Source organism: Aedes albopictus, chromosome 1 (genome assembly GCF_035046485.1).
Source record: "Aedes albopictus strain Foshan chromosome 1, AalbF5, whole genome shotgun sequence".
Lineage (NCBI taxonomy): Eukaryota > Metazoa > Arthropoda > Insecta > Diptera > Culicidae > Aedes > Aedes albopictus.
The window spans coordinates 34,612,187-34,636,045 of NC_085136.1; the positions used below are offsets into that span (position 1 = coordinate 34,612,187).

The 23,859-nt window shown below is 44.2% G+C and overlaps 1 protein-coding gene across 3 annotated transcripts in view; it reads left to right on the plus strand.

Moving 5' to 3' along the window:
- Positions 1-23,859, plus strand: part of LOC115256538 (broad-complex core protein isoforms 1/2/3/4/5) — a 48,830-nt gene that overhangs the window by 16,646 nt on the left and 8,325 nt on the right. For 2 of the 3 annotated variants that reach the window (XM_029855233.2, XM_029855232.2), the window contains exon 3: positions 11,433-12,350. In XM_029855233.2, coding sequence (XP_029711093.1) covers positions 11,433-12,350 — 918 coding nt within the window. Of the gene's footprint in view, positions 1-11,432; positions 12,351-19,586; positions 20,504-23,859 lie in introns of those variants that run through there. The other variant, XM_029855231.2, reaches the window with a different exon arrangement.

The following is a 23,859-nucleotide window of genomic DNA, read 5'->3' on the forward strand; positions in this document are numbered from 1 at the left end:
CTAACGAAAACTAGATGCAATAAATTAAACAAATTTTCAGCTGGGTAGAAGTTGCTGAGGTCGACGCTGTGGTGTCAAAATTCGCTGTCCGAGTGAACTTTCAGCGGGCGGTGCACTCGTCTATGTGGAATATTTCATTTATCTGAACTTGTGTCTTGCCCCTAGGTTCATCCCTAGGACATCCCCAGAAATGAACTTTTCAACGAGCTTGGATTAAAAAATTCATTTGTGGGATGCCTAAGACGATTTTTATGGGGAAAGAATTCTCAAAAATTGAAACAAAAAATATCATAATACGACAATTTTTTAAACGACACTTGGAGTTTTTAAAGCACAGACACACTGGCGTAGCCCAGGGGGTGGGGGGGGCGGTGTTTAGGGTTAAACCCCCCCCCCCAGAGCCAAAATTTCTGGAACAAATTTCCAGTATAAAACGCTTTGTGGTGAAAACAATTTTTTTAAATTCAGTGTATATTTTTACAAAATGTGAGTGGCAAATAAAAAAAGTAATATTGAACATCAAAAACCCCTCCCTACGCAAATTTCTGGCTACGCCACTGCACAGACAAGTAGACATAACATTCCGCAATCAGCACTTGCAATAATTGAATTGAAATAATGCGCAGTTCGGATTGTGTTCGCTTTTGTCATGATGGCGCTGTTGTGCCTACACTATGGTTCTCATTTTGAGAAAAAGCATGAGCGCGACGTGGAGAAACATTTACAGAAAATGCCTCACATCACAGACAAACAGACATTGCACTCTAAATCACAATCATCGTACGATTTAATGATCATTTTGAAAACGAATTGTGGTTCGGACTGTGCTCGCATGTGTCATGGTGGCGCTGCCTGTGCCGGCATTTCCTCAAACTTTTTGAAGAGAAATGAACGCGACGCCGATCAATGTTTACATAAAATGACTCAATCATGAACCTTCATTCACTTTTCATGCAAGGATGACATCACGGGGGATACCTGCTAACGAATGCTTCGGATTGTGCATTATAGAGGGTGCTAGTGTGATGCCTAACGATTTTTTTGAAACATTTTTTTCCTAAGCAACATATCTGTCTGTGATGCATATTCAAAATGGTCATTAACAACGGAAGCTCTCAATCAATAACTGTGGATGTGCTCATAGAACACTAAGCTAAGAAGTAGACTTTGGCCAGACCCCCTCAACTTCCATTAATTTCTAGAATCACAAATGCAGCGCCATCAGTAGGCTGGCGGAAGAATATAGAATTAAATAGTGGTATAGGGGTTGAAGTAAGTTTGCTCTAGTTGCTCTAGAGAGTTGAAATCTGATCGATCCGGGAACAATGCGTTGGATAATTTGGACATCCTGACGAACAATATGGGATCTAACTGGAAATGGCACCAGGGCCTCCAAGCATTTCATATTGTCACCCGTGACTAGTTGTACTACGTCGTAGCCTATCGTGAATAGCATATGGTTGGTTGGTTGAGAAAACCCAGAACTGCACAGGAACTCGGAAAAAATCCACAATTAACTTTTACATAAAATGTGAAATTGAAATTAGCAAATAAATGTTTGCAAAATGTTTTTATTAGAATAAGCAATCGAAGTAGTCGGTGATAATCCGTGCCGCTACTGTCAGAAATAAAATTTTCATTCTTGTGTAACCTTCAACTAAACCACACGCGTTTCACTCTGCAATAGGTTATGGAGCCCAGAATTAACCTGCAGATTTCAAGATTTTTTTAACAGAAGAAAAGGAAGATGTTCACGAGTAGGAGTTCCGGTCAGCGAGAAGATGGAGTGGCCGCCGGCGGACGAGGCGTGACTGAAGCAGGAAGCGTTCGGGTCAGCAGGAGTTCCGTGGCGCTGCCAGCCATTGAAAAGCTACGAGGACGGGAAAATTATACCACGTGGGCGTTTGCGATGCGGATGATCCTGATCCGCGAGGGAAGCTGGTGTGCCGTGGACGGAAACGGTGAAGGCGTTCCTGAGGAAGTGAAGCTGCAGGCCCTGGCGACGATATGCCTAAGTCTGGAGAGTTACAACTACAGCCTGGTGCAAGATGCGGCCACGGCGAAAGAAGCGTGGGAGAAGTTACAGTCCGCATTCCAGGACAGCGGATTGACGCGAAAAATCGGACTGTTACGTAAGTTCACATCTGTGCGGCTGGTTGATTGCCCCAGCGTCGAGGCGTACGTAGACGAATTAATGAGCACGAATCACAAACTCGCATCCGTGGGTTTCAAGGTGGACGATTCGTGGCTCGCGGCGATTCTGCTGATGGGTCTTCCGGAGCAGTACGAACCCATGATCATGGGACTAGAAGCTTCCGGGACAGCATTGACGGCGGACGCGGTTAAGGCGAAAATTTTACAGGATGTAAAACTTGATCGCGGTCCGGTCAGCAGCAGCACGGGCGGTGCGCTGTACAGCCAAACAAGCCGGAAAAAGTGCAACGAGCATCGAGAGGGTAGCAAACACGAGAAGCTCTGCTACAACTGCGAGAAGCCGGGACATTTTGCGGCCAAGTGTCCGCATGCCAAGAAGTCGTCGAAGGTAAGCAAGCAGAAGGGACTATGCAGCGTTTTCGGCATTGGCGATGTGAAGACCGACGAATGGTATTTCGATTCCGGTGCCACGTGTCACATGGCACGTGCGGATCAACCATTTGTTAGTGCGGTTGCCATGGACCACGACATCGGTACGGCGAACAACAGCAACATGAAGGCGGTTGCTAAGGGAACGGTTGCGATGGATACCAAACACGGACGAGTGGATGTTTTCAACGTTCTGAAAGTTCCTGACATAGCCACTAACCTGCTATCGGTGAGTACCATTTGCAAGCGAGGGCATAAGGTGGTGTTCACGGCGAAGAAATGCGAAGTCTGGGATGAAAGTGGTGAGCTCGTCGTCGCCGGCGTGGAAGAAGGTGGATTATACCGTGTCAACCGACCGGAGAAAGTTTTCCTCGCGAATGACATAAGCTTATGGCACAAGCGCATGGGCCATTTGAATGAAGCAAGCTTGAAGAGGCTCAAGCAAGTGGCCGACGGGATCGATTTCAAGAACGAAGCACTCGCCGATTGCGTTTCGTGTCTTGAAGGCAAGCAGGCGCGTTTGCCATTCCCAACCAGCGATTCAAGAACAACAGACTTGTTGGAGCTGGTGCACTCCGATCTGTGTGGTCCCGTGGAAGTACCATCGTTCGGAGGAAGTCGATACTTCGTCACATTCGTGGATGATGCCAGCAAGAAGGTCGTGGTGTTCTTTCTCGAGCGCAAAAGCCAGGTACTCGAAGCGTTCCAGAGATTCAAGGCAAGTGCGGAAAGGCAATCCGGACAGAAACTGAAGATTCTGCGCACGGACAACGGGACGGAATACGTCAACAAGGGCTTCCGTCAAGTTCTGGAACGAGAAGGCATCCGGCATCAAACTTCGTGCCCCTATACACCCGAGCAGAATGGTGTTGCAGAGCGCATGAACCGCACACTGGTGGAGAAAGCGCGGTGCATGCTCAATGATGCGAAGCTTGGTAAGGAGTTTTGGGCGGAAGCTGTCTCGACGGCGGCCTACCTGGTCAATCGATGTCCAACACGGTCGTTGGAATACAAGACGCCGGAAGAGGCGTGGACAGGAAAGAAGCCAAACCTGCGACATCTGAAGATTTTCGGATCCAACGTGATGACACACGTTCCAAAGGTGAAGCGGAAGAAGTTTGACCCTAAGTCGAAGAAGGGTATTTTCGTTGGATACTGCGAGGACACCAAAGGATACCGAGTCTTCGAACCGACTAGTGGTGAGTTTCGTGTGAGCAGAGATGTTGTTCTTGCGGAAGGTGCGACCAATGCTAGCGTTGCGTGTGACCATGACGTCAAGCCGGTGGAGTTCATCGAGCTGCATTTCGAGGAAATGGTGGTGCCGGCTAGTCCAGCTGGTGAAGGTGATACTGGCGAAACAGGGTGGCAAGATGAAGCCGCCGCTCTTCCTTCCGATGATGACGATATACGCAGTAACGAAGACGAAAATTTCGAGGACGCTATCGACTCAGCTGAAGCTGCGCTCCCGCCACAAATCAATAGACCAGCTGATCCGCAGCAAGGGTTAAGGCGCAGTGGCCGGGAGCGCTCTCGCCCAGGCAAGTATAATGATTATATTAGCTATGGCACATTTTCTGGTGAAAACGTTTCCCCTCAGTTACCTCCCGACACAACCGTGTGCGAGCTTGACGACCCGGCGACCTATGAAGAGGTTTTGCGCCGACCGGACCGAGACCATTGGATTCGAGCGATGAACGATGAGCTGCGGTCCCAGAGCGAGAACGAAACGTGGGTCCTTGCCGATCTGCCCGCGGGGCGGAAAGCGATCCGGAACAAATGGGTGTTCAAGTCGAAGCGTGGTCCTGACGGCGCCATCGAACGGTACAAAGCCCGTCTCGTCGTTAAGGGATGCTCGCAACGGCCTGGACTGGATTACGATGAGGTATATTCTCCCGTGGTACGGTATGCCACAATTCGGTACCTCATGGCGCTTGCGGTGAAGCACGACCTGGATATCGACCAGATGGATGTCGTCACTGCGTTTCTGCAGGGGGATCTCGGCGATGAAGAAATCTACATGCTGCAACCGCAGGGAATAGATCAGCGAAACGGCAAGGTCTGCCGATTGAAGAAAGCGCTTTACGGCTTGAAGCAGTCGAGCCGTGTGTGGAATGCCAAATTGGACGGCGTTCTTCGAAAATTTGGACTCATCCGGTCCACAGTCGATCCCTGTTTGTACTGGATGATGAATGGTGATACGATGATGTTCGTCACGATTTACGTTGACGATTTCCTCATCTTTACCAACGATCGGAATCTGAAACGAAAACTGAAAGCGTATTTGAGCAAGCATTTCAAGATGAAAGATCTCGGCGAGGCTAAATACTGTTTGGGTATCCGGATCACGCGAAGACGAGCGGAAGGAAAACTCTGGCTCGATCAGCAAGCATACGTAGAAGAAGTCATTCAGCGTTTCGGCATGGCAGATTCGAACCCGGTTGCGACACCAGCCGATCCGAGCATTAGGCTGAGTAAAACGATGGGACCGAAGAACGAGGAGGAAGCCAACGAGATGAAGAGGATACCATTCAAGGAAGCGGTTGGATGCCTAGCGTTCGCAGCTCAAGTGACCCGTCCGGACATTGCCTATGCGGTGAATGCAGTGAGCCAATTCAGTGCGAATCCGGGACGACAGCATTGGGAGGCGGCCAAGAGGATCATCCGTTATCTCAAAGGGACCTCGACGAAGAAGTTGGAGTACGCCAGACAGGAGTCTTCCGAGCTTGTTGGTTTTAGCGATGCCGATTGGGGAGGAGATCCCGACAACCGAAAGTCGACGACGGGTTACGTGTTCACTCTACAAGGTGGAGCCATATCATGGAACGTGAAAAAGCAGCCAACCGTCGCCCTGTCATCCTGTGAGGCGGAGTACATGGCTCTGTCTAGAACCATTCAGGAGGCGATGTGGTGGAACAACCTACGGTCGCAGCTGTTTGAGGATCGTTCGGTGCCGATAAACTGCGACAACCAGTCGGCAATCAGCATCGCAAATAACGGTTCCTACAACCCTCGTACGAAGCACATAAGCATCCGCTACCACTTTGTACACGATAGCCTACAACAAGGAGTAGCGCAGCTACGGTACATTCCGACGGTGGATCAACCAGCCGACGGATTCACGAAGCCATTAGCGGTTCAAAAACAACGTAGGTTTTGTAAACTTCTAGGCGTCGCGGATTAGGGAGGAGTATTAGAATAAGCAATCGAAGTAGTCGGTGATAATCCGTGCCGCTACTGTCAGAAATAAAATTTTCATTCTTGTGTAACCTTCAACTAAACCACACGCGTTTCACTCTGCAATAGTTTTTCTATTCTTTATGCAATTACAATAAAATGAATATAGCTTGGGTGAGAAAAACTGGCCATTGACCACGTTCCATCATTTCCCAAAATTTGCTCTTGCGATCCCCCAGTCTGTTGTCGTTTCGCTGAGTGCAGTGGTTTATCGGGAGTGGTGCGCTGTATAGCTGACTCAGCACACCACTTCCGAAGTCGGATCCGACACACGGATTTGGAGAAAGATCCGTTTTCGTAAGTCGAAGACTCCCATTTTCAACCTAATTGGTAATAGTTTACAATGATGAACACGAGTGATATCTTTATTATTTTTCTCTACACGTGAACTAACACCGCTAGCCATGATGGTCTCCAATAGCGGAAGGTCCGAAAGAGCTTGAAACTATTGAGAAATCATCATGTCTACAGGTCGTAAGCCCTGGTAAAGTGTGGAACGTTTTGATGGCTGTGATCCCTGACCATCATGTCAAAACCCAGGGATACCCAAGTGACCATACTGTTAGGGTGTAGGGGTTGCATGTGTGAGGCGCATATATTGACAGGCATTGCTATGGACCGTTAGGGCTGAGTAGGGTCGAGGAATGGATCTACGATTGCTGAATTATACTGAAAAAGTCGTGATTCAGCAGTGGTGGCACCGCTTTCCGCTTTTGTTCGGCCTTGGTGGTTTGTGTGGGGTGGTGCGTGTCGGTGTGTGTGTGTGTGCTTTGTGCGTGCGGTGCTTACGGCTTCAGCAGGGTGGTTACTTGGGTAGTGTGGGATAATTGGGTTTGGGACTGAGGGGGTCGTCGTTGATAAGGCTGACATCATTGAGTGCTCAGTGTTGGCGGTTGTATTGGTGACGATTTATTCAGCCTTAAGATCTCATTTATACCACGCACAGATTTTTGGGAGTACTTTGTAATGCAAGAGAGGGATTTAAACTCTGCGTTACGGGTTGGGCGAGGTCATGCAGATAGACTCAACCCAGGTGACCGTGCGGCTCGGACAGTGATGCATGAATGAGTGCGGTGTGGGTGAGGTGCGCTGCCCTGTGGGTGCAGTTGAGTCCGGGTTGGAGTGGAAAGAGACCCTTCTCTACTCTAGGTCGGTTTCGGTTGTACAGGCGTGGTAGTGTTTGTCTTATTTGTGCCGTATTGTGCGTGATTTGCGGCTCGAGCTGCGTGGTTACTTGGGAAGTATTGTGCTCTGTAATCTAGATTTTGGTTTTAAGGTGAAGCTAAGGCTGGGCTGTGCCTCGGATTTTGTTGGGCGCAGGTCGGGAGAGCTGGTGGCAGTTTGTGCTTGGGGGTTTACTCGATTGGTTATTCACTGATGGTGGCCAGTCGATCGACTTATCGGCGCTGCCTGTCATTTGGTTCTTGGGGTTTGTGCTCTCGAGGTTCGGGGCGTTGCTTCGTTGTATCTTCGCTTTAATACTAATATTCCTTGTTTGATTTAACTGACTGTTTTTTACAGGCGTTTAACTCATTCTATTTCATAGATTGCCAAATTTAAGGGTAATGGTTCAATAGGGTGTTAGCTATCAGAGTGGATTAGAACGAGTTGGCGCCTACAATACACCAACACTGACACACACACTCCAATACTTACACGCACACATGCACCTACAACTAGCTGTAAAAGACCAGTGGGCGGGACAATGGTGCCTACCCAACAGTTGTAGGTGGGGTGTTTGGCTTAGCTACATGACTTGGTCCGGCAAGCCCATAAACATCAATTGGTAGACGTATTGCCTAGTGAAAAGACAACGCAGATGGGCGAAAGCCAGGGGATGCGTTGATAATAGCAGAATAGCAGAATAGCAGAATTTTTCTCTACACGTGAACTAAATCGAATTAAACTGCATCATTCAAAAATCTATACTCCAAAACCATACAATAATGGCGGAAAGTCGCCGCTTAAAACCATTCGAGGTCCCCTGAGTGTAGAATTAGCATTTAAGTTAAAATACACGTTAATAAAAATTAAAAAAAAAAACATTCGAGGTCCATTTGTGCTCCTTAGCTTCTTCAATATCCGAGCATCATCTGAATGTCAGTGATTGGGACCATCGCATAGCGCCATCCGATTCACTATCTAAAGTTTGATAAGTATTTTACGTTGTTTTAAATGATAAACCTGCCTTGCTATACTCGTATTAAGTCGTTTGGATCTCCCTCAGAATTCACATTACTGGTTCAAAACAAATCAATTGTCATTTTTTTTCAAGAAAAAATCTCAGTATGCTTTGTAACATATTTATTTATAGTTCTATATAGGGCACTGCATTGTTTTGATTTTGTATGGGATTTTGACGTTTCTTGGCCTTGTTGTTAACAAAATTTCTGTAGGAGGGAAAGAGAAAGAGAGAATTTCATGCAGTGCCCTATTGTTCCCCTACGTGGCAGCACAATCGTAAAAAATACATGTTTCCTTTGATTTATATGGGGACCCCACTCACATGGCCATCTTGTTAATCGGATATCTTTGCTTTGGCCAAGTTGGGATGTTTCGCCAAGGAGAAAAAGTTGACAATGTGGAATATTTCTTTTATCTGATCTTGTGTCTTGCCCCTAGGTTCAAATTTGATCGAAAATAATGTGTGATAGACATCCCCAAAAATAAACTTTTGAACGAACTCGATTAAACAGTTTATTTATAGGAATGCCCATGACAATTTTTATGGGAAAATTTAAGATAATTATTAAAAAAAAACAAATTTTCAGGCCGAACATTTCTATCTATTCTTCTACCTGCATTTGAGAGGCTCTCTTTGTTCACTTTCTCTTTCAATTATTGCAATGTAATGGTACACTTTTCAACTATTTTTGCAGTACAAATCACAAGACGATTGTTTTGACCATCGTTCAATCGAAGACGGCTAATAACAAGACAGCCAGCTCCCACCCTGTTGCAGGCGACATGGTTGAAACGCCCTCAACGATTCACAGGAACATTAAAACATGATTGTGTGCGTGTACATGCAAATACGTACAGGGAAATGGTAGCATCGCATGCACACTCATTCATGATGTTGTTCCCTGAAGTCAGAGAAGAGAAGGTCATCTCCCGAGTCAGAAATTGATAAATATTTCATGCTGTTGGTCGCGACACCTAGCGGTTGAAGCCACACTTTTTACACGGAAAATTTCAACTGTGTTGACACGAATAAGCAAAGCACAGACAAACAGACGTAACACTCTGATATTTTGCATCGTACACCGATTTTACGGTCTATTTGAAAATTTGATAGTTGGCCAACTGACCACTCTTGGCGCTCGCATCGTTTTTGCTCGAGTTTGACGTTTTCCCACTACCGCCACCTAGTTGATGGTCGGCCAAACCCAGTCCTTTTAGCATTGGGCGAACAAGTTTCCGTGACTATGATTTGATTCGAAAAATGTTCGAAGTGTTACGTCTGTTTGTCTGTGAGCAAAGTATTTCGGAGGCACACACTAAGATCAGCTCGGTATTTTTTCCATCTTTTTACTGAGTTCTCAACAGCAGATTTAACTCGGTACGCTCGGTTGTTTCTTTTGCGGATATTCTGTAAATGAGTTACCGAGCTCAGAGAACAAACTGTCAAAAGTTACTGATACACGGTAAATATCGTTACTGGTGAACGGTAAATACGATAACCGAGTGTACCGAGATAAATCTGCTGTTGAAAACTCAGTAAAAAGAAGGAAAAAATACTGAACTCAGTGAAAAAATTACTGAGCTGGAACATCTGAATCTTAGTGTGCAGGTACACCAACTCTAAAACTGATTCGCAAAAAATGTGTTTAACTAGAATGTCTTTCGGGGACACAGTCAAAGTTGCTTATCTCTTAAAACCGTAAATAGGGTACGCGATACAATAGTGTTGGGAATATGTATGAAATCGTTATGATAATTAAGAAAAATTGGCAAAACACCATTTTGATGCATTATAACAGCCTGCAATAGCAAATACATCTTTGGTACGTGTACCATATTATTGCAATAGTGGTCGGAACAACAATTGATATGCTCTCAATGAAACAAAATTTCGAAGAATAAGATAATTTATCATCGATATGACGTCATCTGTTCATTAATTTTGATTATACCTGAAATAATCAATACACTTTGATCCATGCAGTTGTTTTGACGTTTATACACGATGGAAATGAAATGCGCAGAAACAAAATAAATCGAGTCGATTTTTCACGCCTAAAATTTATCACTTTTCGTGTGTTCCGTTTGTTCTGAGATGCCCTTCTCTTCTCTGCTGAAGTCGTTTGTGGCGCTAGTGTGCTTGTAGCTCCCAAGGTATATGGAGCAAGAGGGTAGATGTCTGTCTTGTTATTAGCCGTCTTCGGTTCAATGCAAGGAGACAATCATAATGCAAAATTGTTTAATGTTTATTTAATAAACAGCTGAGATATTAACGAAAGAGAGGGAAACCTAAGAGAGCCTCTCTTCTGCAGATAGGACCTTTAGACATGTTTGGCCTGAAATTTTAACAACTTTTTAAACGACACTTGGGTTTTTTAAAGCACAGTCTTTAGACTCCGTAAACAGCACATGAATTAATGATGACTTTTGAAATTAGGCGCAGTTCGGATTGTGTTAACCGTTGTCAAGATGGCCCGTTGCGCCTACACTTGTTCTCTTTTTCAGAAAAGAATGAACACGACGCGGATCTAGGGGCAAGTCAGATTTCACGAGTGAAAACAGTGCTCAGATTTTCTCCCGTTTATGGTAAAGTGTGATCTGACATTATTGTCAAACGGTAAAGGGTTGCGAATGCTGAATGAAAATAAACTGATTTGAATGAATTCACGTTATTCAGAATTTCTCAGAGTTGCTCTCGTTTTCCCAGTGTCTTGCTCCTAGACGCGGATCAATGTTTACAGAAAATCACTCAAAATGGTATCATCGAAATCGTATGAGATTTTCCTTTCTTTCGAAGGGGGCTGTCATTTAATCGACTGAACTGTCACTCTATACACCGAATTAAGCACCCAGCATAAAAGCAACGTAAGAGACTATTGCTTACAACAGTCATTCTTAAAAAATGCATGAAAAATCCGTATTCTATAAGAGAACACCGAGTTCCGTGTTGATTCCATTTATAAGAAAAATATCTTTTCTCATAGCTGCCACCCTTCCCAAGAATCAATCAATCGACACTTATTTGGTGGATTCCACCTGGCTGAATAATATGAGCGCGTTTATCTAATCGTGCTTATCTTCGGTTCGATACTTGAATTGCGCTGTTCGCCCCGATATCGTGAACGATTTGTACCCACTTCAATAACCTTCGGCAAGGCGTATTTCCCTTCTTGGATTTACGACAATGATGCACCGATAAATACCTCTGTACACACAACTTCTCAAGCCGTCGATCCATCCATCCATCGGCGCGTACGATAATAATTATCGACTTATCGAGTTCCATTAATTGTCGCATAGTGTTCGTTATCGAAGTTGGCGGTGGCTAAGGCGACGTCGACGACGACACCGCAATCGAAGCAAACCACGTGTTCCCAATATACCGAGCCTGTACTTACATCTCTTTCGCATGACTTTCTCTTTCCCCACAGTTGTTCTCAAAGACGTCTCGGTCAACGTGATGCAAGAGCTGCTACAGTTCATGTACCAAGGCGAGGTCAACGTTAAACACTCGGAGCTGCAATGCTTCATGAAAATTGCCGAAACATTACAGATCAAAGGTCTGACCGCTTCCCACAAAAACGAACGTAGCCCTACGCCATCGTCGGGGCTCACGCCGGCCCCTGCCCACCGGGCATCAAGCACTAGTCAACTGGACCCGTCCAAGCTTAACTCCTACCTGGCCGCCGCGGCCAAGGAAAGCCTTAAACGAGCAGCGGAATCAACCCCGGAAGCATTCCCGGGTCTTCACTACCCCATCAAGAAATCCATAAAACGCTCGACCGATAGTATCGACCAGGACAGCAACTCCGACTGCATGGACAATCTCAGCTCGGACGAGGCCTTCATTCCGGCGTCTCCGCAAATTTCCATGATCGAGCAGTCGCCTTCGGCGGTGGCGCCATCTGCCCGTCAGTTCGACCTGTCAAACGTGAAACGCGAAGCCGGAGGTGATAGCGTGTCCTCGCCCCAGCAGAGCCCCACCAATTTGGCAACTTCGGCGGCGGCCATGGGTGCAGCGGCTGCCGCAGCTTCGGCGGCCGCCGCCATGAAGCTGGGGTTTTCCAGCACGCCGACGTCGGCGTCGGCGGCTGCCGCAGCGCTACATCCCATGTTCGGCGGGTTCGATCACAACAACAGTAGCTTTAGCGGGATTGCGACCAGCTTGGCGTCGATCAGTGGCAACGGGAGCGGCAACAATGGGGCCGTGGCGATAGCGGGAGGTACGCCGGGTGGACCCGGCGGCAGCGCCGGTGGTCTGAAGCTGGCATCTATGGACTACTCGACGGATTACGGCTCGGACTACGGGAAGGGTGGAATTCCGCCCGGGCACATGGACATTCCGGCCGGTAAGTGTTGATTGATTTTTTTGTTGTTGGCTTATATAAAAAAAACTATCAAACGCTTATTTTTGCACGATTTTCTGTGACTTGCTAACTTTTGTTATAAAGTTGAACTCCTCTTTTTCTTAGTTCAAATTTCTATTGTTTATTAGCTTGAAGATTCGGGAGAATTTTTTTTTTGGCGTGTCTTGCTGTATAAGAAATTAGACAAACGTCGTTTAAGGACAAACGTCTTGAAATCCCGCTTCAACAGTGCATCAGAACTTCAGACGCACAAATCTCAAGAAGCAAACTTCAAACAATAGTGCATTTTATTATTCTATTCTTGCTCACTTGTAATTAGCTTAAAATGAGAAGATCAGATGCGCTGGTTTTGTTTACGAAAAGATTTGTGCGTTCGAAATCGTGAGTAGGTACCAAAGTCGGCCATTGTGGCGGCCATTTTGGGATTCTAACAAGTCTGTCCTTAAAGCGTGAGTTTTTCTTTAATTCGAGCTTCTAAGGTCGTCCTCAGTTAAATTCCTTTGTCCCATCCCAGGAAGAAGAGCCTCGACGGAGTGACATTAACTTTCTTAGCAAAGTCACTTCCAACATATTTACTGTTTATATTTACACTACATGCCGTACTGAGCGGCTGGTACGAGATGTCCCCGTTCTTTAACAGAATTGTACAAATAACGCTGCACAGTAGGCCTGGCCGCTTCAATTCTTGTATTACATCTCTGATGTGCTGCAAGCATTGATAATGACAAGAAAAATTATAGAAGTAGTCGATTCAATCATTTTCCAGGATTCTTTTAATGAATGATTGCTAGGGGCAAGACACTGTGAAAACGAGAGCAACTCTTAGAAATGTCTGCTCGATTCCGCGCAAATTCATTAAAATCGATTAATTTTCATTCAGCACACGCAACACTTCACCGTTTGGAATTAGTGCCACATCACACTTTAGCATAAACGGGAGAAAATCTGAGGAATTGTGAAGAATTTTGTGCAACATTTTGAGCACTGTTTTTCTATCGTGACATCTGACTCGCCCCCAAAATGGCTGTGTATGTGTAGACTAGACTAGACTAGACTTGCGAGCTTCTACGGCCATCTTCAAGGGATTGACCGGGTCTGGTAGTCCGCAAAGATTGCTGGATGTTTATGAAAATTGTGCTGAAATTCAGCAATTTCTATTGCTGAATGCATTCAGCATGGCAAAAACCAGCACAATTTGATGGTTAACCATAGACAAACAGACATACTACTCAAATCGAATTCCTCGCACGATTTAACGGTCATTTTGAAAATAAAGTGTGGTTCGGACTGTGATCGCATGTGTCATGGTGGCGCTGCTGTGCCTACATAACGTCTCAATTTTGAAGAGAAATGAATGCGACGCCGATCAATGTTTACATAAAACGACTCAGTCATGAACCTTCATTCATGTTTTTGAATGGGTGACGCCACGGGGGAGTTGCCACCTGCAAAATTGTTACATCGAGCCGAGGGAAACAACACTTGCAAATGAATGCTTCGGACTGAGTATTATAGCACAGACAAACAGACATACTACTCAAATCGAAATCATCGCACGATTTAACGGTCATTTTGAAAATAATGTGTGGTTCGGACTGTGCTCGCATGTGTCATGATGGCGCTGCTGTGCCTACATCACCTCTCAACTTCGGAGAGAAATGAACGCGACGCCGATCAATGTTTACATAAAATGACTCAATCATGAACCTTTCATGTTTTATGAATGGATGACGCCACCGGGGAGTCGTCACCTGCTAAATTGTTACATCGAGCCGAGGGAAACAACACCTGCAAACGAATGCTTCGGATTGAGCATTATAGAGGGTGCTAGTGAGATGCCAAACGATGTTTTGGAAGCCATTTTCTTCAAAGTAATATGTCTGTTTGTCTGTGATTATAGAGCGTGCTAGTGAGATGCAAAACGATGTTTTTGAAGCAATTTTCTTCTAAGTAATATGTCTGTTTGTCTGTGGGTTAACTGTCAAATATGTTTAGGGTATACTGAACCCCTGACAGTCAGAGTATCAAATTTTAAAAATTGGTTCGATGCTTGAGATAACATCAAACCGTTTGGTAACCCTATCAGCACAACCAAAAGTCTCGATTGACAACCTTATTTACAGTTACACTCATTAAACGAACATTGTTAAGTAGCTATCTACTTTGTGTTGCCACTTATCGCCCCCGGACAAGTGTCTCTGCCAGGCACATTTTCGCTTTGACACCACACAAGAGACAACAAAACACCGATAAGTGGAAAGCGATAAAGGATAAACCTTAAGACTTTCCGATAAACCTTCGAGCCTTTCGTTGTTAAGAGAGCAGCGATAAGTCCGGCAGCCAAGAATTTATTGCCCTCTCCCTACCCCAACGAGCTTATTGCTCATCTTCATCCTTCCTATCGCGGCGACCCTATCTATTACTCTTCTCTCGCTCTGTTGCTACATACTCGATGCTCGGTCGCCCGCGGCTATCACAGCCTACTTGACTGCTTGTTGCCTTCGGTAAAATTTGTAAACAGTTTATTAATTTGTTCATTACTCTTGCCCTCTTCTCGTCCCGTTTTCTCTGATAATAACTTATATTGATCGACCCGGACAGTCACGGATGTTGTACTGTACTGTACGTACGTCGTGTATATGACGATCATCCCAGTGGAGCATGACGGTATTACTCTCTACGGGCAAGAGCGAGACCGAGCTGAGATCATTTTGGGGATTTTTTATCAGCCTGCTTCGGGTAGCAAGGTTAGGACTTAATCGGAATTTTTCAAACGACGAATAATGATCTTCACTCGGAATCGGCGGCTCTATGATCGAAGTGTCCTCCGCATCGCATGGAAGCTGTTTAATAGGGCTTGTCCAGCTTATTTATCTCTGTATTTTTATTATTATGGGAGAGATAATTGTTTCCAGCCATTTTTTTTACGCTTTCGTCTTTTATACGTACCTAATACCATTGTTTTCAACCCTAATTTCCTAAAAATATTATACTGAACATTATTTTTTACACAAATGTTGAGAATCGATTTAACTGAACACTCTTAGAAACGAAATTTTCATTTAAAAAATTCAATGTCTAGTAATGTAAAGTCGTTGCGTGTGCTGAATGAAAATTAGAACTGTTTCGAATGACTTCAAGCAGAAAGAGTTACTCCAAAATTGGAGTTTTAGCGATTGCAACATCGTTGCTTTCCATTGCTCAATGAAAAGAGCACATTTTCGGAATTATTTCAGGGTTTTATTGAGCTCCAAAATGTTTGTATTGACTGTCACATAAACAAAACAGTTGTTATTTCATGGATGCCTATAATGACAGTTCAATGTGGTTCAATCGTTAAAATGACAGCTCGTCGCAAACAGAAAATCTCGCGCATAATTCAAGGGCATTTAAAAAATGGCTCTTGGGCGGTAAAGTTGATGTTATTTTGATTTCGATTCATTATTGTCAGATTTCTTGAAACGCAAACACCGCGCGGTCGTTGAAATGTTTCAAAAAGGGGCTTTGCACAAAAGTTCACGCGGTCTATCGTTTTCGAAAGGAACAGCCGCACCGTAGGAAACGCCGCAATGTTATTTCCCATAAGGATGAAGTAAACAGGGAGTGAAAACCGCGACTGTACCTTTCGGAAGCGATAGGCCGCGTGCACTTTTGTGCAAATCCCTCAATAATGGATGGAGAGTCTGAATACACTTGAAAACTCTTTGTTTTGTTGCACAGTGTCTTGCCCCTCGGTATTGTAGCATAGAAATATTGAGCATCCCTAAAAATGAACTTTTTGGATGGCAAGTTCATTTTAGGGGTGTTCAGTTCGCATCATATTCATAAAATGGGAACAAAACTGAAAACCTTTTTCAAGAAATTTGATTAAAAATTGCGAGAAAACCTGTCAGCATTAACAAAAAACATAAATGCGTCAACAAAAATTTATTTTTAACAGTCTCTTGAACAATAAAAAATAAATCGTTATTCAAGTCTTCCAGGAATGATCTATTCGTTATTCGGTCTATGTGTGATAAGAATCCATCCGTTCGCTGGCAGCGAAGACGTTTCTATCTCTCGCTCTCTAAGCCCGCGGCATAATTCGGCTATCGCATCGGAAAAGACGAAGCCGATAATCCTTCGATCAGTGGTATTGCTTCAACAGCTGAAACGGGGTCATGCCGTGTCATGATCTAGTTTTTTTTCCTGCTTAGATACGACGGATTCGAAATTTGTTGAGCAATCCGGCATACGCTCTGTTTTTCGGATGCTTATGATGACGAATGACTCAAGGCCGAGAAGAGTCTGAGATCGTTCGTCGTTGTTTTACGTATTGCCGCCAGTGATCTTGCCATGATCGTTCTGAGAAGGCGCAATAGATAACCGCCCGGCCGGTTGTTGACGTATACTTCGGACGTTCAATCGATAGGCATTGATAAACAAGCAAATAGAGATCAACGGAGCCGTACGACCAGTCTCCGCCAGCCTACTTATCTGAACTTTGAACAGCCACTGGCGTTGTTCTCCGATCGAAGGATGCCGAGCGAGCGAGCGGTTGAGATCGTACGTTCGTCTTTTATTTCTAATAACACTAATCCAATAAGCCCCTCGTGTATGTAATGTTATTGATAACACGCGATCGAAGGGACGATCGTGCTGAGGCTTCTTCGTTTTCCGTTCCCCAGTTTACCCTCCAATTTTACCCAGATAACGTTCAGTCTCTATTTATTTGCTCTGCATCTTCTCTGTTCGATGCACCTATAGGAGCTCGAGAGCGTTCAGCGCATCGCCACTCGCTATCTCTCGGCTCGATCGGCTCAGCATCGGCGCCTCGTCAGTTGAACTGGAGATGCAACGTTTGCATACATTGATTTAGATGTAAGCAATCCTTCAATTACGACTACGACGACACCATCGCCTATCGGAGAAGATTCATGCCCGGTGCATGTGCTCGATTTAGCGCCTACTGATCCTCGATTATCTTTATCGTTCTCTTTCCTTCCTCCACTGGATTGGTCAAGTTGCGCTTTAGAATGCGGACGACGCGACCGGAGGATGTTTACCCGCCGATCGTCGCGGAGCAACGGGTTGTTAGTGGCGCCTACTTTTTCAAACGATAGGAATGTCAAATCTAATGTTTTTCTAGTTGCCTTCAATATCGCAGTCACGATGATACACTATGGGGCATGCGGACTGGCGGGGAAAAGGTCGCACACAAACGCTCCATAGAGTACCGACGCCCGACTAAGCTTTGTTTTGATTTCGGGGTCCGTTCGTTGCGCGTATTCATCATCTCGCGGGTGCCCGCACGCGGACAGATATTGACCGGTCAGTCAGTAGACATTCTTTGCTCGATTGTTATTATAATTATTGAGTTCCGCTGTCTTGAGAGTCCGAACGAATGGATCAGAATGATGGAATCCAATCGTTTCATCATATCAGAAGTATGAAGCTTCTAAGCGGCTCTGCCGATGATTGTCGGTTCTAATCGGAGCGCTGCGTAATTTAGGTCAGCACGTGGTTTCTTTCTCTTTGGGATAAGACAACGAGGGTTATGTGGAAAGATGACTCTGAGAACTTTGCGTATGAGCTATATTCAGAAGAGTTTTTGATGCTTTATGACCTTTTCATGATTGTTTTTCAATGGAGGTCTAAAACCCTATTACAATTCTGGGTTTAAAAGGGAAAAATGGGTCAATAGTACATATACAGAGAAACAGACGTAACACTTTGAACAAATTACAAGTTGCGCGCCGACTGCTTATACGCCAAGTTTTTTACAAACGTAGTTTCTATGAATCACTTGTGCAATGCAGTAAAGATATTTTTACATTCAGTAACAACATTGTTCTACACTTATTTCAGTCATAACGATCATTCTTGTATTAGACAATACTTGGATCCGAATCATAAGAGGGGAAGAATTCTTGGTGCGAACCATTTTGACACTTGTTAATGGCGGAGCCAGCTTTTTCTTTTTTCTTACTCTCCTCAACATGCAGGCAAAAGAGCGTGATGAAAGAGTATGTTTAGGAGAGTAAGAAAAAAGAAAATGATGTCTTCGCCAATGCTTGTTTATTACATTTTGTAGGGCGCAGAACTCGGCGCATGGATGGTTGGCGCACAAATGCGGATTTTAGTTAAGATTCGCAGTACGAGTGCTCCACGAACACGTTTCTGACTTCACAATAGAGGTAATAATCTTTTTTAACACTGTGGGCCTTTTCACTTTGACGTCTTAAATCAGCTGATTTTTCTGGCCTTTGACAGTTCTCCTATGAAAATGACAGTTTGGCGTTTGCGCCTTTATTTGGCGGTTGTAAACAGTGGCATACATGGACCTGTCAGCTGAAAAGGCCAATTGACTTTACTTTCGAAACTTGAAAATTTTACAGACGGTTTTTCGATTAATAAATTTTTGAGTTTCAATTGGCTTGGACACCCCTAGGAATGAACTTTTTACTCAGAGAGTTCATTTCTAGAGATGCCTATTACCCGAGGGGTGTGACACAATCAAATCAAAATATTAAAAAAGCAGAAAAAACTCGGTAAAACCCGCAAAAGCTTTGCGTTTTTTCAGTAGATATGCCGACTTTTTGAGGGATATTTCGACTTTTTTGGGTTGTAGAAACTTGTGTCGTCTTTCCTGCAATTGGGTTGTTTAGTGAATAAAATATTGCTATTTTATTTTAGAGCTAATTTTTCTGAGTATAACGTGATTTTTTATTGGATTCCAATAGCTTTGTTTTGATGGTTAAAATAACAAAATATTTTTTTAATTTTCGTGGATAGACTGACAGTTCAATCGATAAAATGACAGTTCGACCCGAACAAAAAAATCCATACAAACTTTAAATACATTTTAAAAATAGTTCCCGCACTCCAAAAATTATGAAATTTTGGATTCCGACTAATTTTTGGGTGGAGAATCCGATTATAAAATAATCCGGATACCCCTAAAGAACCCAATTATCCATCATTTATTTGTAATAATCGATAAACCAAAAACCGCCTACAATGCAATGCTTGCCTCGAGAACTGTCAAAATTACGCTTGCGTTAAACACCCTCTTTAAGTTATTTGTATTCGTTATCTTTTGTTTCACTGCTCCTTTTCTATTCTTGCACTAAAAGTATTCCGCTTATGCACTAAACCCGTTTTGCACTGCTTGGTTTTGTTCGCTTGTCAGACTTGGGTAGAACAATTCCAGCTAATCGAGGATTGATCTTTCCACAGGTCCCAGCATTACGATGCTATCGTCAACCTCTCTCCTGCATAACAATTGCATATTCAATCGCAACAATACCGTTGCCACCCAGCAAGGTCTCAAAACGTACTGGCTGTGTAAATCGTACCGGGTTTCGATGTGCCGAGCCCGTTGTATCACCCACCACGGCCAGGTCATCTCGTCCACTGGAGTTCACAACCATCAACCTCACATGAAAGCTCCCCACGAATTTCCCCACCAACCTCCGCAACCGCCCTTACCACCTCCTAATCTGAGTCAACCAGTGGCACCACCACCTCAACCCCAAGAACCCCAAAGCATTCATCCTCCTTTGAACAACGGAGCTTACCACGAATACCATCCAAATACTCACTCCCAACCTGTTTCGAACCACGCGGTTATGGGTCCTCCTTCGCATTACGACCCCAACCCGTTCCCAATGCATCACCAACCAGCTCCCTATCCTGAAATGCCCCCTTATCACCACAATCCCCACCACCATCATCATCATCCTCCGCACAATCCATATCAACATCCTCCCTACGTCAATCCGCCGCCAATGCCTCCTCCCCAGTCACCTGCTATGATCCTTCCGCCTTCGGGCGAATCGCATCCACCGCAGCAACCACAGATGCCGGCGCAAAGCGGTCCTCCACCGCCGCCCCTTCCGGAACCGGAAGTTCCGCCCGATATTAAGCTTACGCAGCTGGAGCCTATGGTGCCGTCATCGGTCGGTTCGGCGCCAGCTGGCAGCAGTTCATGCATTCCGGACGAACAGCAGCACGAACAGTTGGAACTTAAAACCGAACAGCTTTCGTAGTGTTGTTCCTATAGATTTGGCGTAATCGATAGACATATTATGTATAGGATTAAGTATAGATAGGCAAGAACAGCGTGATATCTAATAAGTACGGAGAATAAAATAAGAGATTCCTAAATTTCAATAATTAAAAGGTGATGCGTATATTGATTTTCAATATTTATGTTTGACAAAAATTCCTCTGATCACGTGCTATGCAATACCTGTTGTCAGGTATTCGGTATTGTTAAAAAAAGAACTAATGAAAAAGTTAAGATCAAAAATCGACCAAGAAATGAATTCGATGCCAAAGCTTTATTGACTGGGTCTTTTTTCCTGGTGTAACGTCCTAACTCGTGCAAAGCCTACTTCTTATTGATGGTCCATAGGCACTTTCACACACTCAATTCTAAATTGCCTATTCGGTACTTTTTTGACGAAATTGACAGAACTATTTCTGTCAATTTCTCGATTTTTGCTTAGGCAAACAAACCAAGCCAAGTGGAGATTACCACGTTTGATTGCTCTGACATTCATGTACACAACAGAAACAGAAAACAAGTCTAGCAAATTGGGAGTCGTGGGTTCGATTCCCACCGGAGCACGTGGATTTCTTTTCATAGTTCAAATCTCAATTTGTTTATCAATAGAGTTTCTTCTGGGTTATTTCTTAAAGAATCTCGCGGAATTTCTCTTGAAGTTTCTCTCGGAATTCATCTTAGAATACTTTTCCCAGTGTTGTTCATAGTTTTTAAGAATTTATCCTACACTTCTTTCGGGTTTCTTTCGGGCCCATTCAGAATTCCTTTTGGAATTTAACAGAAATATTGTTAATATATCTTATAGAGTTCTTCCCGCAATTTCTTTCTGTTTTGTTCCAGGCTTTTCTTCGTAGACTTCTTGCTGTGATCGTCCTGAGATTTCCCTCAGGAATTTTTCCCCGGATTTCTCCCAGTATTGAGTGTTCTACCGTGAAGCCCCATCTAAAACTGCCCGGGATTGTTTTGGTTGTTCCTTTCAGGATTTTCGTAATAAAATCTGCGGGAGATCTTGCCCGGGCCCCGGATTGCTTGTTTGGACGAGTTTGTTCTTGGCATGCACTGAAACTTCCTTTAATGCCATGGACTGGGCGACATTGAAAATGAGCATGAATCGAAACAGGGCAGAAAGAGAGGGAATTGTGTGCATTAAATTAAATCAGTAGGCACTTTTAATGCGGGAACTTAGTTCTTAGATTTTGTGCCCTAATAATTGAGATTTCGCCAAGAAGGTTTCCTGGGATTACAAGTGAGCCTGAAAGGAAGGGGTTTCAGAGATATTTTGTGGAGAAGGAAGGCTCAAATTTGAATTGCAGTAAGCTCGGGAATGCCATTCCCGGGAGATTTCAGGAGTTCAAGATTTGTTTTATAAGGTTCGAAACCCTTTGAGAGGCGGTTTTCAAATATCTTTTCAGCACGCGCGCCATCAAGCAACCGAAGCTGCACCGCGCTCGCGCTGTATACGGCGAGTGAGGTTTTTGGTAGTGTTGTACTTTTTACAACAGCGCGTGTCCTGAAGGGTTAAGGGACGTTTTAGAGCGATTCAGGAACTTCCAGGGCCGCACCTGAATTACCCTAAAACGCTAAAATCCTCTAAATAATCCAAGACCTACACTGAAAGACGACTTAGCTGAAATTACTATTCTGAGGGTCAATTTTAATACACAACGCCACCAAATTTGTAGAGACTGAGTTTTGTTTCAATTCAACAGATTAATGTTTTTAATTCTGCCATGGACCCGATTTACAATTACAAAAAGTTTCTGTTGGCAGCCGGATTCGAATCAAGAACCTTGAGTACGCCAAGCTCGCACGCTATCACTAGGCTATCGAACCGGTTGACATGGTAGGAAACAAAGCGCACACAAGAAGCGTTTGCTGCTCGATGATCATGTTTTGCCATGGTAAATTTGAAAATATGTGTATGCTGGTCATTACCGCAAGCCGTCTTTCAGTGTTCCTGCGGTCTCCGGAAAACCTTTGAAATCCCCCTGAATCCACCCGAGACTCCGTGGAACGCCCCTGAGACCCACTGGAACCCTAATGGCAAGACACTGTGAAAACGAGTGCAACTCTGATCAATTCACGTGAATTCATTCAAATCAGCTCATTTTCATTCAGCACACGTTACACTTTACAGTTTGACATTAGTGCCAGATCACACTTAAGCATGAACGGGAGAAAATCTGAGGATTCGTGAAGAATTCTGAGCAACACTTTGGGGCACTGTTTTCCTCTCGTGAAATCTGACTTGCCCATAGCTGGAACCCCCTGAGACTATGTGAAAGGCATCTGAAATCGCCTGAAATGCACTGAACCCTTCAGTAATCATCTGAAATCCCGTAGAGCTGAGACCCCCTGAGCCTTCTGAGATAACTTGATATGCCGTTGAGTCTCCCTGAGCCATCTGAGACCCTCAGGTACTCCCTGAACCCCATAAAACTTCCATGTAACACCTCAGAAAAAATCAGAATAAAAAAAAACCCTGAAACCCCTCTGAATTCTGCAGAGACAACCTAAAACGCACCTGAAACCCCCTGAGCCGCCCTTGAGAAACATTGAGACTCCCGAAAAAGCAACTGAAAACCCCTGAATCACCCTTGAGATCTCCTTTTGAAACGCCTCTGGAACCCCTGAATTTTCCTGATAACCTCTGTAAACCCCCCGAAACCATCTGCGCTACTTAAAACACCCCTGGAGTAAGTCTTGGGGGAAACTCCTGGGCAAATCTCGAAAGAAACTCGAACAAACCTCCAGGCTAAATCGCGGGAAGAATTCTGCAAGAAACTGCGTAAGAATTCAGAGGAACGAATTGCGATTAAAAAAGCAGAAAAAATCCCGTAAGGAATTCTAGAAGAATCCAGGATAGACTTTCGATAGATATCCTCAGATGAATTTTGGGAACAAATTATGAATAGATTCCCCTTAACAAATATCTGTAGATAATCCTAATCACTGGAAGAATTCTTGAGATCTGTTCTTTACAAAGTTTACTAGTATTCATCGGAATGCTCAGGATTATTATGGTAACGCTCGTTTTAATACGAAATTGTTATTATTCAATCACACATTCCCACATATCCTTAGGATTTCCATCGGAATCCCCGCTTTACACTATCAGTAGCAACATCCAAGGCTTGCTACTCAAAATTTGTTGTAAATTCGAATTTTATTCATACTGAAAGCTTTGTTTGTAATATATTCGAAAGTTTTAGTTTAGTAAACTCGTTTTTATTCAAACGAACATATTTCACAAGTAGTATTTACGGTATTTACTACCAAAAATGTCGTAAACTCAAGATTAGGGGCAAGTCAGATTTCACGAGAGATAAACAGTGTTCAAAGTGTTGCTTAGAATTCTTCACGATTCCTCAGATTTTCTCCCGTTTATGCTAAAGTGTGATCTGGCACTAATGCTAACCGGTAAAGTGTTGCGTGTGCTGA